We start from the raw sequence: 18,711 nt of genomic DNA, 5'->3' as shown, positions 1-18,711 counted from the left end.
GCTCTCCAAGCATTTCTCTATACATATCTAAAATTACTTATACCATGCATTAGCAGTGAACAGTGTCTGTTAGCTATCTACTGTTCTGGGTATCGTAAAATTGTGTTCCCAAAACAAAATCTTTTTTAAAATATAAAAAAATACTTCTGGTACTAATTTATTTTACTTATAATTGATCTTTGCAAGTATTTCAGCTGCACTCTGCCGTAAAATTCCTATGAGCGCATACGGTTTTCTCGGCACTGTAATAAGAGTAATTGAGTTGCACACTTCTTTCCTGCTACCTGGATAGTTATTGATTTATTTGACACATATATGCTAAGCTGCGGTCTGTATCAACTGCTTTTCACAGGTGGTCTCATAAAAATTGTTATCAAACACTCCTTATACATAACAAAACATTTCCCTCCTAAGAGTAAGCGACCTTAATCGACTTTTATTTACGAGATATCATTCTGGTCCGAATGATCATTTTAATTTATTTCACTCAAGAGGAGAGAGCTTTGTTATACTTAAAACTAGTGGTATCAGGTGGCACTTGGCACGTCCCTCCTATATTATTTGTTTTTCAGCTCTTTGGCTGTGGCTGTTCATGGCTCAATTAACTTAACACTTACATCTAAGGCAAATCTTGCTCTCCTACAATAAATCTATTTTATTTCAGGCACACACATAAATAACTTCTCTTGTGGAGGCAGGTGGACAGGGTGTTAGTCCTGTGCAATATTCCCCTTTTATTCATCCAGACACAGGGTCAGCTAACAGATAGCAACCAATGTGCGGGTTTCTTAGTATAATAAATGGTCCTTCATACAAGTACTGCCACTTGCAATTCTTATGATAAGTCAAAAATGGTTTGAAGTCGGTCTTTAAAAGCACTCGTTCATTTACATGATACGATAAGACTTTCGTAATGTGTTTGTCATGCGCCCTTTTTCTTAGGTTGGTATGAGTGATTAAAGATATGAGAGCTTGTCTTAACTTGTCGTCTAATGTTACTTCAGGGTGTTGTAATTTTGTTCCGCAGCTTCCCTGTGAAGGCATAAAGAAGCTGCTACTACTTTTCCGACTTAGGTGGAGTTGAAATGTCAGTTAATTTTACTTGAGTAGTAGGCTCAAAACTTGCGTTCGTATACCATACGAAATGTGCATCACTTAATTGCGTGTCATTTGGCATTGCGTTTGATGCTTGGTTCGCCCGCATGTAAAAAATTGTCAGGTTTCCTCGGCTATTGTGACTGGCGGTGTTAAGAAAAGCATGCGACGGATTGTCCTGATTATTGCTCCTGAACTGTTGGTTGAGTTGGTGAGAAAGTGTCGCATTTTGAGGCTGCAAGGATTCTTTTGAAGTGAGAGAGTGAAGTGACTTGGCTGACAATACTGTTGTGGTCCGATATTATTGTTCCATTTCTTTCCCTTGTGACGCTTTCCATTACATTTCCAGTAGTTCGGATGCTTGTAATTACAGTTGTGATTTATTGGTGAGTTACCGTATTGTCGCTGTGTGTTTTGATAAATCAGGTTGTATCTATTCTGGTTTGGATATTTGCTACACAGTTTTCCATTGCGGCGGTTGAAATTATTATGACTGCTGTAACGCTGAGCGTTTGGTTGTCCCCTGTTATGCTGGTACGACATTCCGTTGACACAGTTTGCTACGTGCTGTTGCGAAGCGTGTGGTCCATTATTGTAATTATTCCGCGCACTCGTACGCACGTCCTCATAGATCATATCCAAATTGTCAATTTAAATGGAATTTTGCCTCGGCACTAAGCTCTAAGTGTGGAAGAGAACTGTCATCCTCCATCTTTCCAGGAACGAAATTACAGAACTCCACACGTTGTCGTTTGTTACCTTCACGAAAAGCTTGCCGTAGCAGAATTTTGTACGGTTTCGTGTGTAAACGTCTACGCAACAAACGCCAGGACGGACATCGGGGACACGTTGAGCTGTCGTGCTGTGCGGCCAACGGATCGCTGCGGACTCCTCGTGGAACTGTGGCGGACGCGCTCGACGTCCTCGTCAGACACTCGGGGACGGCCCGGCGATTTGCCCTTACACACACAACCTGTTTCTTGGAATTGTTCATCCCACTGTCTAACGATCTGTGCTACAGGATATTCCACACGAAAATCGCGCTGAACGGTTATTACTGACCCGCAGTGCGCAAAACTTTGAACACAAAGCGCTTTCTGTTGTCCCGACACCATTTTTACTGGAACTGAAACGGGCGCACACTGCTGCTGACTGGCTGAAATGGTGTAAAACTCGGGCCTGCTCTTTCCACATATGTCAAATAACATAACAGTCACGATAGTTTTGAAATCGGATGACGCATTCTGATTCACCCTACGTTTCTTGGAGCACAGTTCCCGCCAGCACCACACTCGGAAGCACCCGCTGGCGTGTCCCTAGCCGCCTGAGGCTCGTCTAGCTGGCTAAGGCCACTGCTGTAGGCGAGACACAGCCCCGTCCTTCTCTCCCTCTGCACACCAGATCACCACGTATTGACATATACTATGGTTTCATTTCCCCCCCATGAACCATGGACCTTGCCGTTGGTGGGGAGGCTTGCGTGCCTCAGCGATACAGATAGCCGTACCGTAGGTACAACCACAACGGAGGGGTATCTGTTGAGAGGCCAGACAAACGTGTGGTTCCTGAAGAGGGGCAGCAGCCTTTTCAGTAGTTGCAAGGGCAACAGTCTGGATGATTGACTGCTCTGGCCTTGTAAAAATAACCAAAACGGCCTTGCTGTGCTGGTACTGCGAACGGCTGAAAGCAAGGGGAAACTACGGCCGTAATTTTTCCCGAGGGCATGCAGCTTTACTGTATGATTAAATGATGATGGCGTCCTCTTGGGTAAAATATTCCGAAGGTAAAATAGTCCCCCATTCGGATCTCCGGGCGGGGACTACTCAAGAGGACATCGTTATCAGAAGAAAGAGAACTGGCGTTCTACGGAACGGAGCATGGAATGTCAGAACACTTAATCGGGCAGGCAGGTTAGAAAATTTAAAAAGGGAAATGGATAGGTTAAAGTTAGATATAGTGGGAATTAGTGAAGTTCGGTGGCAGGAGGAACAAGACTTCTGATCAGGTGACTACAGGGTTATAAACACAAAGTCAAATAGAGGTAATGCAGGAGTAGGTTTAATAATGAATAGGAAAATAGGAATGTGGGTAAGCTACTACAAACAGCATAGTGAACGCACTATTGTGGCCAAGATAGATACGCAGCCCACACCTACTACAGTAGTACAAGTTTATATGCCAACTAGCCCTGCAGATGACGAAGAAATTGAAGAAATGAATGATGAAATAAAAGGAATTATTCAGATAGTGAAGGGAAACGAAAATTAATAGTCATGGGTGACTGGAATTCGAGTGTAGGAAAGGGAGAGAAGGAAACGTAGTAGGTGAATATGGATTGGGGCTAAGAAATGAAAGAGGAAACCACCTGGTAGAATTTAGCACAGAGCACAACTTAATCATAGCTAACACTTGGTTTAAGAATCATGATAGAAGGTTGTATACATGGAAGAACCCTGGAGATACTAAAAGGTATCAGATAGATTATATAATGGTAAAACAGAGATTTAGGAACCAGGTTTTAAATTGTAAGACATTTCCAGGGGCAGATGTGGATTCTGACCACAATCTATTGGTTATGAACTGCAGATTGAAACTGAAGAAACTGCAAAAAGGTGGGAATTTAAGGAGATGGGACCTGGATAAACTGAAAGAACCAGAGGTTGTACACAGTTTCAGGAAGAGCATAAGGGAGCAATTGACAGGAATGGGGGAAAGAAATACAGTAGAAGAAGAATGGGTAGCTTTGAGGGATGAAGTAGTGAACGCAGCAGAGGATCAAGTAGGTAAAAAGACGAGGGCTAGTAGAAATCCTTGAGTAACAGAAGAAATATTGAATTTAATTGATGAAAGGAGAAAATATAAAAATGCAGTAAATGAAGCAAGCAAAAAGGATTACAAACGTCTCAAGAATGAGATCGACATGAAGTGCAAAATGGCTAAGCAGAGTTGGCTAGAGGACAAATGCAAGGATGTAGAGGCTTATCTCCATAGGGGTAAGATAGATACTGCCTACAGGAAAATTAAAGAGACCTTTGGAGATAAGAGAACCACTTGTATGAACATCAAGAGCTCAGATGGAAACCCAGTTCTAAGCAAAGAAGGGAAGGCAGAAAGGTGGAAGGAGTATATAGAGGGTCTATACAAGGGCGATGTACTCGAGGACAATATTATGGAAATGGAAGAGGATGTAGATGAAGATGAAATGGGAGGTACGATACTGCGTGATGAGTTTGACAGAGCACTGAAAGACCTGAGTCGAAACAAGGCCCCCGGAGTAGACAACATTCCATTGGAACTACTGACGGCCTTGGGAGAGCCAGTCCTGACAAAACTCTACCATCTGGTGAGCAAGATGTATGAAACAGGCGAAATACCCTCAGACTTCACGAAGAATATAATAATTCCAATCGCAAAGAAAGCCGGTGTTGACAGATGTGAAAATTACCGAACAATCAGTTTAATAAGCCACAGCTGCAAAATACTAACACGAATTCTTTACAGACGAATGGAAAAACTAGTAGAAGCCGACATCGGGGAAGATCAGTTTGGATTCCGTAGAAATACTGGAACACGTGAGGCAATACTGACCTTACGACTTATCTTAGAAGAAAGATTAAGGAAAGGCAAACCTACGTTTCTAGCATTTGTAGACTTAGAGAAAGATTTTGACAATGTTGACTAGAATACTCTCTTTCAAATTCTTAAGATGGCAGGGGTAAAATACAGGGAGCGAAAGGCTATTTACAATTTGTACAGAAACCAGATGGCAGTTATAAGAGTCGAGGGACATGAAAGGGAAGCAGTGATTGGGAAGGGAGTAAGACAGGGTTGTAGCCTCTCCCCGATGTTATTCAATCTGTATATTGAGCAAGCAGTAAAGGAAACAAAAGAAAAATTCGGAGTAGGTATTAAAATCCATGGAGAAGAAATAAAAACTTTGAGGTTCGCCGATGACATTGTAATTCTGTCAGAGACAGCAAAGGACTTGGAAGAGCAGTTGAACGGAATGGACAGTGTCTTGAAAGGAGGATATAAGATGTACATCAACAAAAGCAAAAGGAGGATAATGGAATTAAGTCAGGTGATGTAGAGGGTATTAGATTAGGAAATGAGACACTTAAAGTAGTAAAGGAGTTTTGTTATTTGGGGAGCAAAATAACTGATGATGGTCGAAGTAGAGAGGATATAAAATGTAGACTGGCAATGACAAGGAAAGCGTTTCTGAAGATGAGAAATTTGTTAACATCGAGTATAGATTTAAGTGTCAGGAAGTCATTTCTGAAAGTATTTGTATGGAGTGTAGCCATGTATGGAAGCGAAACATGGACGATAAATAGTTTGGACAAGAAGAGAATAGAAGCTTTCGAAATGTGGTGCTACAGAAGAATGCTGAAGATTAGATGGGTAGATCACGTAACTAATGAGGATGTATTGAATAGGATTGGGGAGAAGAGAAGTTTGTGGCACAACTTGACCAGAAGAAGGGATCGGTTGGTAGGACGTGTTCTGAGGCATCAAGGGATCACCAATTTAGTATTGGAGGGCAGCGTGGAGGGTAAAAATCGTAGGGGGAGACCAAGAGATGAATACACTAAGCAGATTCAGAAGGAAGTAGGATGCAGTAGGTACTGGGAGATGAAGAAGCTTGCACAGGATAGAGTAGCATGGAAAGCTGCATCAAACCAGTCTCAGGACTGAAGACCACAACAACAACAACAACACAGTTTCATTTGAAAAAGCGAAGTTGATCCCTGTCTCCTGCAATTAATATGAGTATTAGAACGGACTATACGTCGCTCATACAGCAGTTTCTCGCAATTAATAGGGTGCAAACATTATAACGATCTCTTAAATTGTTTCGACAGTATTTGCCTTAAACAGTGCAGCTGATGAGCCAGTATACATGGTGGTACCTGAACATACTCAAATATTTTAATATGTTATCCTACAAGTAAAACTAAAGAAAAAGTTCATATAAACATCGGTCCGCAAATTTTTAGTTACGAAGTTACGGCTAATAAAGGATTTTGCCTGAAATTTAGAAACTTCACTAGTACGAAGCCATCGCAAAACTGTACGAGGTTAAGGTAAAGCATGATTTCCATTCACTTCGTCGTCATTGATATGATGAATCTAATAAAATATTTTCCCAGCACGTCTGACTGACGAGACATGCTTACAATTCCTTCAAGAACAAAACCCCGCTTGCTCGAAGATGTTCCACTTGCTACGCGATTGCAAATGTGCTTTCAACAGGACGGCGCGCCTCCACATTTCGCCAGCCCGTCACTACACATTTAAATGAACATTTTCGCCATAAATGGATTGGTCGAGGTGCTACACGTCTGCGGCCACTCATATCGCCCGATTTAACACCAATGCATTTTTTTGTATGCAGATGGCTGAAAGACATAGTTTATGAGGACAAAGTCAATACACGTGAGGCATTACTCGTTCGCGTTGTGAATGCAATAGGCAAAATTAAGAACAACTCTGTGGAACTGAAACGAGCAACAAAATCAGTTCATACATGTGTAGCTAAATTCATTGAACTCAGTGGACACGTTTTTGAACATTTATTGTGAGTGTATTGTGAAACTGTGTGCCCCCTGTACAACTTCCTTAACACTGAGCTTTGTTATATCCGCTGTAACATGAATTCACGTGTGATGTGGTATTAATAAAAGCAGATCATCTGACAAATTCATACAGTTTCAGTTAATGTTATTAGCATCATTATTTCAAAATAAAATTCTCCACAACTTCTGCTGAAAACTTCGTGCAGTCGCCTCGAATTTAAAAAAACAAATTGGGCCAAGTAATAAATTAAAATTTTTACGAAATTACTTCTTTGCTTCACTGGATGTTCTGAAAAACTACTGCAGATACGCGCCTGGAGCATCTCTTATTAGTTTCACCAGATGAATAACAACAAAATAAATGGAAATCGTGCTTTACTGTAAGCTCGTACAGTTTTGCGATGGCTTCATATTACCGAAGTTGGTAAATTTCAGGCAAAATCTCCCACTAGCCGTAACTCCGTAGAGGAACATTTGCGGACCTGCGTTCACACAAACTTATTTCTTTAGTTTTACTTGTAGAACAACAAATTAAAACATTTGCATAGCTTCGTGAATCACCCTGTATATTCGGAACAACGGAGTGGCATCCATCTTGTGAAATGGTGTAATTCAGATTATTTTACGTTTCTTTATTTACTATACAGGTAGCTGCAAAAAAAAGTGCGTTTTGTAATTACACTTTTTCGTAACATTTCAGGTTGTTCAGCAGACTGCAAGTTCGTTGAAGTTGTTTTGCGGGAAAAGTTTTTTACTTGGCCCGACACCTGCGACCTTCCGTGATGTTCCGCAGAAACGCTTGTTGGTTCATCCGCATTTTTGTGGCGGTGGTCATATGTAGTGGCTACAGTCACCCAGTTTCCGTTACAGGTAAAAATTATTTCTTTTTTCGATTCCTATGAGGCTGGGTATGATAATGGACAGCAATTTTTTGTGAAGTAATGAAGTAAATGTTTAAGTTTTGCACTGAGATATTTACGAATTTATTTTCCGGAATCGTATACAGAAGTCAGCGGACATAGTGTAACAGCCGACAACTCAGGTAAGCGTTTCATCCGTTACTCATGGTCCAAGTGGTCCTTTTCGTGCTAGTTTATTTAATCACGGTAGCCTTATTTCTGGTTTGAGACGTCCTCGCCGGCGCCGTCGGGAGGGGAGCGTGTGCGAGCTTCCCTCCAGCTGCCTGCGCCACCTGTTCCCTGCTTGTCTTATTCAAACACACTAGACTAGTAGCCTACTTGAATATATCGAGGTTCTATTTCTAGAACAGCGAGAGAAGATATAAAATAAATATACATCAATTGTTCAGAAATCTCTCTTGTCCAAGGGTCACACAAACTTGTATTCAGTACAGTTCGTTGCCTCTGCATGATAGGCAATACGCACGTCAGACGTTATTGCTATGCAAGTAACATAACTGGCAGAGATGGGCGTGACCCACCCGTGGTACACACAAGCGTGAACGTGTTGGGGTAACTGCTTTGGGTCACAGGGCAGTCATAGGAATACTGCGAGGGAACTGCGCAACATCGTTGGGTATCAGTGTATCATTGCCTTTGGTATTGTAGAAAGCTCCAGTTGGAATGCCATTTGGTCATCATGTTGCGTATACAGGGTGTTTTTTACCACCGTGTACAAACTCTAGGGATTGATCGATGACAGCATGCGGATCAAGAAAGGTCTAATGAACTTACGTCGGGAAATGAATGATTTCCACGCTAGAGACCATTTATTCAATCATACACTGTTACGAAGACTGCAGTCTAATAGTCGCTGTACCACGCAGCTACAGTTACAGTATGTACTGGAAATGCTTTCCATGTGCCTCAATCCATGCGTGTATACGCGCCGTAGCGTGCTCTGTCTCACACGCTCACACCGGCCAGGCTGCATACGAACAGCGTCATAGGCACGCTGAATATGCTGCTCCAGTGTCTCCACATCTGGAATTGGCTACGCGTGCACGATACTTCTTGAGCTCGCCCCATAACCAGAAATCGCACGGGTTGAGATGCGGTGAACGGGCAGGCCATGCAACTGGACCACCTTCTCCAATCCATCAACCAGGGAAGACACCATTGAGATGCGTCTGGATGTTAACGGCAAAGTGTAGCAGCCACATAACCATTAGAATCATCAATAGCACTTCTTCCAGAAAGATGCCCGCAAGAAGTGCCAATAGTTCAGGCCTATTAGGCGATATGGAAGGAACACTGGTCCCAAAATACGGCCACCAATTATCGCGGCCCACACATACCGGCTGCACCGATGCTGATGATTCACTGTCACCATACCATGGGCGTTCTTCGTACCATCTCACAGATGCCTGTTATGAGAGTTGAAGATACCACTCCACGTAAGGATGGCGCGATCTGTGAATAGGATGGATGACACATATCCCGGAATCGTGGTTACCTGGTGAACAAACCAGTGACAAACCTGGTACATATGTGGAAAGTCTGTCGCTAGTAAGCCCTGCACACGCTCTAACTGATAAGGGTAGTAACAGTCGTCATGGAGAATGTCCCACACGGTCGTCTGGCTTACCCTGTACAGGCCCGTCCACTGGCTGCTACTGAGATGGCGGTCGCCTTCCACACTGATCATTACATTTTCTTCCAACTGTAGTGTCTGATCGTTTCGGGTACGTCCTACACGACTTCCTGCATCCTAGGTCATGATGTGCGATAAACAGTACCACCCTCTATGAGGATATCATGCATACTGTAACTGTAGCTGCATCGTATTACACTGCAGCTTTTGTAACAAAGTATGATTGAATAAATGATCTCTGGCATACGGATCATGCGTTTCTGGGCACCATCAGACATTTTTTGTTCCTTATCCTCTCATTGATCAATCACTAGAGTTTGTACATGGTTGAAAAACTCATCTTGTATATTCCATAGACCCTTACAGTGATAAAAGTAATCTGTCTGTGTAACGTATCGGTAGAATTTTCGCAAAGGTTTACTTAGCTGTATTATGTTCCACACCGTAACTTTTTTTTTTTTAGATACATACTGATGTTACAGAGTTCATCTTGGACACGCAAGTTCAAAATGTAACAACTGACTTCCTCCTCTATTTCCTCCGTGTCTAAGTAAAATGAGATATGACAGATAAATTCTCCTCTAAGAGTCACGTCCTAAAACTTCACATCAATTTTAAACATTTTTCCTGTTAACTGTATTTAATTCCTGCTTGAGTTGTAATATACTCCGTTTTCGTACGCTATATACCATCAGATACGTATTTTGTGCTGTAACATCAGCTGCGATCAACATTTATCCTCCATAAAAATTATCGGAGTAGCAGCTTCATGCAAAGAAACATTTATCCAATGTTTAATTGTGTATCAAAGTGAAGAGACGTAAATTTTTTAAAATTTTCATAAGTTACCAGTGATGTGTAGTATGGGTGTCGCATAAAATCAGTGTTTCTGTAGCGCTTGTTGTAAGTAACATTTATCCCATTGTCTGCATTTACTGTAAACTAACGATAATTTTCATTTGGTTTTCGACTACAACCTCTAAAAATTTCACGAGATTAGTAGCGTTTATAGAAGATGCTACTGCACTATAAAGGAAACATCGATTTGCGAACGGACTGCTTCAGATCTTAACGGTAACTAGCTGTACTTGGAGCTTAACTGGCCCAGAACATAAGAAAGGATCTGCAGGCTTACTACAATGGTACTTGTTTACTGTGAAAGGTGGCTACACTGAGCCACAGCGCCAGAAATCGCGCCAGTGAGTATTGTTCCGCCGCCTCCACTGGCAGTGCTTATTGAGAGGTAGCGGCAGGCAGTTCTTGCCGAGAAGTTGTGGTGGACACTGCTTGTAGCTGAAGTCAGAGTGAGATGCGGTAGTGAGAGTGTTGTTCCATGTTTATGCAGTTATTTGATGGGAGAGATAGCAGATGTTGTTCTAATGGAGATATTGTAATGATCTGAGTGCTTTTCGTCAATATAAATTAAGGATACGGTTCTATAAAATATTTAAGAACCTCAGGTAAATTCTGTGCGTGTCCGACGTTAAGACGACTTGCTATCGAGAAAATTTCAGGAAAAATGTCATTTCGAAGAAGAAAGTAATAAACTAAAAAGGTAATTATTAATTGAGTTTATTTTTCAGGTAACATATTTCCACTTAGGTACGTACTTTAGACGTAATTTGCTGCTCGCGATTACGTGATTCATACTTTGTGCTAATTACATGTTCAATGAAATTACTTGTGAAGCGACGTGCTTGCGTACGTTAACTGATTTTGACAATGATTATTAATGTACTGGATTGTAACTTGTGTGTACTATGCATCGCTTGGCTGCACTGCTTTTTCACTGATGTTACATTTTTTTTTATTATGTGCCTGCTGTGCTTATTTATTTAAATTATAATTGTCACCTGATAAATTGTGCTGATGTGGTTAGGTATGTAAGTTATACTTTGTGATTTATCTGCTTGCGCCTTCATGTTTACTTATTTGCTTGCGCCTTCATGTTTATTTATTAAGATTACATATGAACATTTATTTGCTTACGGTTATACGATGCTGATGACCTGTTTATTACGTAAGATATGTTTGCTGCTATGCGTATGGATTGCATATTTATACATTTCTGTTTGTTGTCACAACGACTCTTTAATTTTGTATATAGAAATGCTGTTATACTGTGTATGAACATAGAGTTTAGGTTACACTATGGTATTAGTTACGGATTGTTCGCTTGGCGAAGCCTCGTTATAGAAATTGTGCTGCATCCACTTGTTGACATTCTGTTCACTACTGGTATATTTACTCGCTGTTGCTTGTTTTGCTTACGCTCAGTGCTTTATATTTTAACATAAGAAAATGAACTGCAGTAATTCGACGAGCGACTTTAGTACAAGAAACATCATAGATTCACATGAGCTGGAGGTTTTATGAAAGCTGTATAAATGTATGCCAATAGGAAGGAAGCTAACGACATGACATACCAACACAGTTATTACACTGCATTTTTCGTGAGCAATTGAAATAGGAAGTGACAGTTGACACAAGAAATACTCCACATGTTTGCTTCTGTTTGCCATAATTCTTGAAGTGGTGTACACACTGTGAAATATTAGGATCATTCACACTCCGTAATCGTACTTAATTACTGAGAGATATTCGAACTAAGTCTGTTATAGGTCATGTATGCATTCTTTGTTTATAATTCATAATGAGTAGAAGATTTTGGTCAGATGGATTACACAGAGGTTGTGTGTTGACAGTGTGTCTTCGGATTGTATGGGATGTGGAGGTTTGCATTAGGATTTTATCTGTACTTGTTCGAGGAGACTGACTAGAGGAAAGAGTTGTTATGGAAGTGAAATGATATTGGTGCTAAGGTTTATATGTATCGGCGTATTGAAGAGGTATTATTGAGGTATTATTGAGATTATGTGAAGTTGATGATTATTGGAGTTTTTGTGGATAAGAGGTAAGGTAAATGATATTAATGGTAAGGTTTATATGTATCGACGTAAGAGGTATTATTGAAGTATTGAGATTATGTGATGCTGATGATTATTGGAGTTTTGGTGGATAAGAGGTAAAGTAAGTGAGGTGCATTTTTTTTTTTTTTTGTTGGTCTATATGGAACAAGGAGGATGAAGATAGCAGACTAGAACACTAAAATGGAAGGAAGATTGTCTACACACACTTTGTTAAATCACTAAGCAGTATGTACTTTTTTTTTGGAGAGAGGAAGTTGCATATCTTGGCACACTGACAGTTGTTCAGCAACCGTACATTTTGATCTGGCTTGGCAAACATTGGTCTTGACATGATGACTATGACGTTGACTTAACTATTATTGACTGTTATACATTGCTGTCACTACTACTTGATACACATGATGAACATGAAATTTTGACAGAAGTGGATTCACACAGTTAACACTATTCAATTACACAGTAGTACTTAATATGGATGAAAGATGAGTGAGTGTGTTTTGTGTGCTTTCCTTTCCTAATCCTACCCACCTATCTCCTAAATATTATTTTATTTGTTTGTAGTGGCTTGGACTGACACCCATAAATATTATAGGTTTACTGATGTTTGTGTATTTGTAATAGTAATATGACAATTATCTGATATCATTTGTGTGTTTGTTATGATTTGTATGTTTAGCGTAAGAGCATTGTAAAAGTATTTGTATGTGCATTCAAACTATTGTTCATGCTTGAACTGTCTGATTAGTGATGGTGAAATTATGGACTGTTACTTGTACTTTTTCTACATGATTGGTGCCACTAGGACATGTTTAATTTGTGCTGAGGAACAGTGTGATCAGTGATAGTTGTTTAATGTCATTTGTCGGTGTCTGCACCTACTCAACATTGCTGGGTGCCACTGATGAACTGCTTCTACTGAAATGATATCACCTGTTGGAGTCTGCACCTACTCAACATTGCTGGGTGCCACTGATGGACTGATTCTACTGAGATGATGCCACCTGTTGCTGTTTGCACCTACTCAACATTGCTGGGTGCCATTGATGAACTGCTTCTACTGAGAAATGTGACTTGTTGCTGTGTGTACCTCTTCAACATTGCTGGGTACCACAAATGTATCCGTTAGGGAAATGCAAGAAACGATGTGAGGGAAGACTAAGTGTACTCACTGTCTATGGCTGGAAGCCTTATTCAGCCTGCTGAAGAGGACATTCCCTCGACTGCTGAGGGAACGTGGTGCAACCGGCATCTGGCCGCGCTCTTCGGCCACACTTGGATCATTCAACTGTCAGAGAAGGTTGATAATGGTGGTCTCACTCATCTAATTTCAGTGAGACAATTTGCTGCAGTGCCAAACTGGTCGTGCCCTCCACGTTCTGAATCGAATGTAACTACTGACACAGAGTTCGAAGGTTCTGTGACAAAGCAGCCTGAAATGTCTTGGACTTGCGTCAAGGGGTTGAGTACTCTATGGACACCCTAAATGGGTCAGGTGTTTGGTTTTGGTACACATCAGAGGCTGCTGCTCAGGTAGCTGTTTGGGTGCGCAGTGGACACAACGGTTTTCAGATTAGACTACTCTTCATCCAGTCCAGATAACGATAGGGACCTGAAAGTGTCAGTAATAGTTCCAAAGAAGAGTCACATACTGACGAGAGTATTACAATTCAAGTGATCAACTTCTGAATCACCGATAACAACGTGCCAGGGTTTGAAGCAGGCCCAGTAGAGATCACATAATACCTGGTACAGAAGGCCGGTGGAAACGCGGAACTGACAGCAGTGAGATACTGATAAAAATTTCAGCGTGTATCGAAAATATACATGGAGATAGTAGGCCATTTGTCCCAGGTCACAAACAAAGTGTACCAACCAAAACAGAAACATAAACTGCGTGTGAGGCTGTCTGGGAAAGACTCAGTATGATCGGAGGGCATTGATTTGGAATCAGGTCCCTCTGTTCACTTCTATATCTACTCCAGATGCAACAAAATATTATAGAGAAAGCCGAAGCACTGTTACGTAAGTTTCCAAGTCACACTCTCATTGTTGAAGTAGATGTTAATAGTGCAACAATCGACTGAGAAAATGACAGTTTAGTAAGAGGTGGGGCTGACAAGACGTCTGGTGAAACACCTCTAAATGAGTTGTCTGAGAATTACCTAAAACAGACTGTTTGGGAGCCCACTTGTGATATTGCATCTGATAGTTTCAAAATGACCATAACTCTTTGAGGAAGCTCACACAGAAACTAGTATCAATGACCATGAAGCAACAATGATTTACAACGTACAAATGGCAACTAAAACAAGTAGCAGAATACATATATGTTCAGAAAAACAGATAGAGAAGCAGTTGTGACCTATTTGAATACCCGAAATATTTAGCTCTGGAGAAAAACATGCAGAAAAATTGTGAATCAGGTTTATAAGAACAGTCAGCTGTGCACTTTGTACATATGTAGAGCAGTTCATGATAAGAGGAACACTCCACAGTCTGCAGTCATTTTAAAGAAACATCTAAAAAAAAAGAGACAACTGGTCAATGAATGCTAGGCAAAACGTGGGGCTACATGTATAAAGATGCTAAATGAGATGTATTTGGCTGATGAAAGAGAATTTCGTCTAACCTACTAAGATTACCGAGTCCCAGATAGGCTCAACAAATGGACTCATAATTAAACCTTTCGGTCATTAAGGCCGAAGTCAACAATAGACAACAAGCACACACACACACACACACACGCACACACCTACTCACGCAAACGAAACTCACACACACAACTGCACTCTTAGGCAATTGAAACATCACTGCGAGCAGCAGCACCACTGCATGATGGGAGTGGCGATAGGTTGGTGGTGAAGAGCAGGTTGGGGTGGGGAGGGGTAGGGGTAGTATGTGTGGGCGGCGGACAGTGAAGTGCTGCATGTTAGATATTGGAAATGGGAATGGTGGGGAGGGGGAGGAAAGTAGCAGAAAAGGAAATAGAAAGACTGTCTTTGGTGGTGGAATGACGGTTATGTTGTGATGGAATGGGAATAGGGTAGGAGCCTGGCGTCCTCCTTTGTTAGTCACTGTCCTCACGCATCCAGCAAGGTGCCCTGTTCCCACCCCAGCGCTACACAGACGTCATTCCACCACCACCCCCAGTCCTTTTATTACTCTGCGTTTCTGCTACTTCCCCTCCCTCCCCCACCTCTCCGCTGCCCTCTGTCTAACCTGTAGCACTTCACTGTCCACCACCCCACCATACTGTCGCTCCCCTCCCTGCCACAGTCTCCTCCTCTCCCCACACCCAGTCGCCACTCCCATCATGCACTTGTGCTGCTGCTCACAATGTGGTTTCAGTTGCCTGAGACTTCAGTCATGTGTGTGTGTGTGTGCTTGTGTGTGTGTGTGCGTGTGCGTGTGTGTGTGTGTGCGTGTGCATGTCTACTATTGACGAAGGCGTCATTGGCCAAAAGCTTTAACTCTGAGACTTTTTTGTTGTGCCTATCTGCAACTCAGAATTTCTTGTCAGTGGTGAGTTGCAACTTTCCTTTTCATAATATTGTCACATTCCATCCTGGATTTTTCATGATTTCACTCCTACTAAGACTACTGTAACAGAATAGGAAAGATCTCTCACAAAACTAAGGAAATGCCGGTATTATGTAAAGCTGGTACCAAATTTAGTCTTCAGACACTCGCAGACCAGAAATTAAGAATAGCAAAGCAAAATCAGAAACTCTGAATTAGTATCCCGAAATGTTTCTTTAGAGGTGGTATTGTGGGATATTGCTCTAATTTGTGACGATGACAGATATAGATATACCATTAGTGTCATTAGTGTCGAGAAACAGCTGAGATTTAACAAGGCTCCCAGTCCGATGGAATCTCTATCAGACCCTACACCAAATTTGCGTCTGATTTAGCCCCTCTCTTAACCAAAATCTATTGCAAATCTCCCGTAGAAATAACAGTGCCCCGTAGTTGGAAGAAGTTCGAGGAGGCACCCATCTAGTAGAAGAGCAGCAGGAGTCATTCACAAAACTACCGTGCAATATCCTTGCCATCCATTTCTTATAGGATTCTTCAACATATTCTCAGCTCAGACGTAATGAGGTTCCTTGAATAGATGTACCTCATTGCCAATCAGTATGGATTTCGAAAACTCTCACATGTCACATTTCCTTCATGACATCCTTAAAGCTATAATGAAGGCAGTAAGGTAAATGCAGTAATTTCGATTTTCGATAAAATCATTTGGTTCACTGCCATAACCACACTTATTACCAAAAGTTAGATTATATGGGGTATGGTGCGAAATTTGTGACTTAACTGAGGATTTATTTGTTAGGGAGGACTCTGCGTGTTGCTTTAATGGAGAGAAATTAGTGTGTACAATGTAAGTGTATTGCTACTCGAATTTGATGTAATTCTAACATTAATAGTCTGTGAAAGAACTGAAACGTTAGAACTTCAGTTGAAACACTGGTTCATGCAAGCGTGAAGTAGGTGTGTAATCGTCTGAAACTTGAAAGAAAGGTTCCTTTGCACGTACAGTAAATTGGTGGCTAGCACGCAAAGTGTTCACACCTTGTGAACTGAACGACGCAAGAAGAGCGGCAAAATTATTTTATGTAGCCTCACATGTCGAATAACGTAGTCTCATTTTTCAAGGTATTTACTGGTTAGCACTGAAATACCGTACCAAGAAGAGAATATACAGCAAGAGCCATGGATATTTTTGGCACATTTTTTGAATAGCCACATGAGATCGACACTGCAACCACCTGCATCTCACAGAATCATTTGAGTACTGACTAATTGCATAGACCACTTATCTGTTCTATTAATGAATAATAAGTTTTTGTTCCCTAAACAATGGGTTGGGCACTCTTATTTTATGCGCAATCATTTACTTAAACAAGGTCCTATTCCAAGTGCTGTAATAATCCCAGCATTGAACTGAAAACTAATTACCTCCCATAAAAAAAACCAATAACTTGTGTGGAGTAGTTGACACTATAAGTATTCAGTCAGGCCAAGTTTTGACGTACTCCACGTTTTTTTTGTACAAGGATAGTAGATTTTTTATTAAAGTGTAATTGCCAAGGATATATTTCAAGTATCGAACTTAAAGATTGTTCGTCTTAAAATCTTAGTACAGCACAGTACAGTACAGTGTAAAATCTAAATTCATAACAGTGACTGGTTAGGCTTGAAGGGCAAGCTTAATGATGATTGTGCAGGTCTGAAGTTAAAGTGTTTATGATGTCATGTATACATAGTTAATAGTGTATCTCATATCTTGTTATGACTAAAATGTACAGCCTTCATCTGAGTCTACTGATGGACTAGTTTCAGGGTCCTCATGCTAACAGCTGAAGCAAATTTTAGTTTCATGTAACAATTACAGCATTAGGTATGTGCACATGCAAGTTTTCTAATATTTGTGTGCTATAATAAGCAACTGTCTCCAACTATTGAAATTATATTACATCCAGGTTCACATATCCCATTTGTGATAAATAGTATAAAGAAGCAAATGCTATTTGAAAACTGAAATAATAGTAAGGTTGTTGTTATTATGGTCTTAAGTACAAAGACTGATTTCACGCAGCTCTCCACGATACTCTAGGCTGTGCGGGCCTCTTTGTGTCCAAGTAACTGCTGCAACCTACATCCCTCTCAACCTGTTTACTGTGTTCATTACTTGGTCTCCCTGTGTGACTCTAACCCCCTCCCCCACCCGCCCCCTCATCGCGCTTCCCTCCAGTACTAAATTCGTGATCTCCTGATGTCTCAGTGTGTGTCCTATTAACAGATCCCTTCTTCTAACTACGTTGTGCCACCAGTTTATTTTCTCTCCAGTTCTATTCGTACTTCCTCATTGGTTATGTGTTGTGGAACAGTGAGGCTTCGTGTGAGCGATGTTCAGTAGGAGAAGTAAAGTTTGCTAAGAAAGTCCCGGACGTCACTCGCACTGAAAATGTACCTAGGGGCCAGTCTAAAACTGAGTTTGAGGAATATTACAATGGGGGAATATAAGTAGTATGTTAACGTCGGCCTCAACTGTTCTGTCCGCGCAATGACACGTCGGACACGGTTGGTTCTGTGAAAAAGAAATTTGGCACATAGAAAGTAAATGATTAAGCAAACACAAATTTAGGGTAATTGACACTATAATTACGAACTTGGACTTAACGTACATATAACATGTTAACACTTACGTCAATAACAATGACAGAAGTTGAGTGGTTTGAAAAGTTTACAAATCACGTAGAAATGTCCATTCATTAACCAATCTGCGTTTTTCACACTTGCTAGTCCCACATGCAACAAAATGACAGTATTTATCTGTAGGGTTTAACAAGTGACAATTCTAATAACGACCCCTATGTAATGGTGCGTCCGTATTATACAGGAGATAAAAAGAGACTGATATCGTCCGGCAGTGGACGATGAGTGCGCGCTTGTTTTGTTTTTTAGTATTCGACTGTCTTCAGAGTTTGTCTTTAATATCGATGTTTTTAGATGCGCGCTGAATTTGTCTATAGTTTCTTAGGCGC

General features: G+C 41.0%; 1 protein-coding gene across 2 annotated transcripts in view; it reads left to right on the top strand.

The window, feature by feature from the left end:
• LOC126108676 (poly [ADP-ribose] polymerase tankyrase-1-like) overlaps positions 1-18,711 on the top strand; it is a 232,661-nt gene that overhangs the window by 128,153 nt on the left and 85,797 nt on the right. The window contains exon 1 of one of the 2 annotated variants that reach the window (XM_049913986.1): positions 7,441-7,544. The exons of the other annotated variant lie outside the window; for it this stretch is intronic. Coding sequence (XP_049769943.1) covers positions 7,457-7,544 — 88 coding nt within the window. The 5' untranslated portion in view covers positions 7,441-7,456. Of the gene's footprint in view, positions 1-7,440; positions 7,545-18,711 lie in introns of those variants that run through there. 2 annotated transcript variants of the gene reach the window in all.

This window comes from Schistocerca cancellata, chromosome 11, assembly GCF_023864275.1.
Source record: "Schistocerca cancellata isolate TAMUIC-IGC-003103 chromosome 11, iqSchCanc2.1, whole genome shotgun sequence".
Lineage (NCBI taxonomy): Eukaryota > Metazoa > Arthropoda > Insecta > Orthoptera > Acrididae > Schistocerca > Schistocerca cancellata.
Note: the sequence above shows the minus strand (reverse complement) of the source record. Positions and strands in the feature narration are given on the sequence as shown.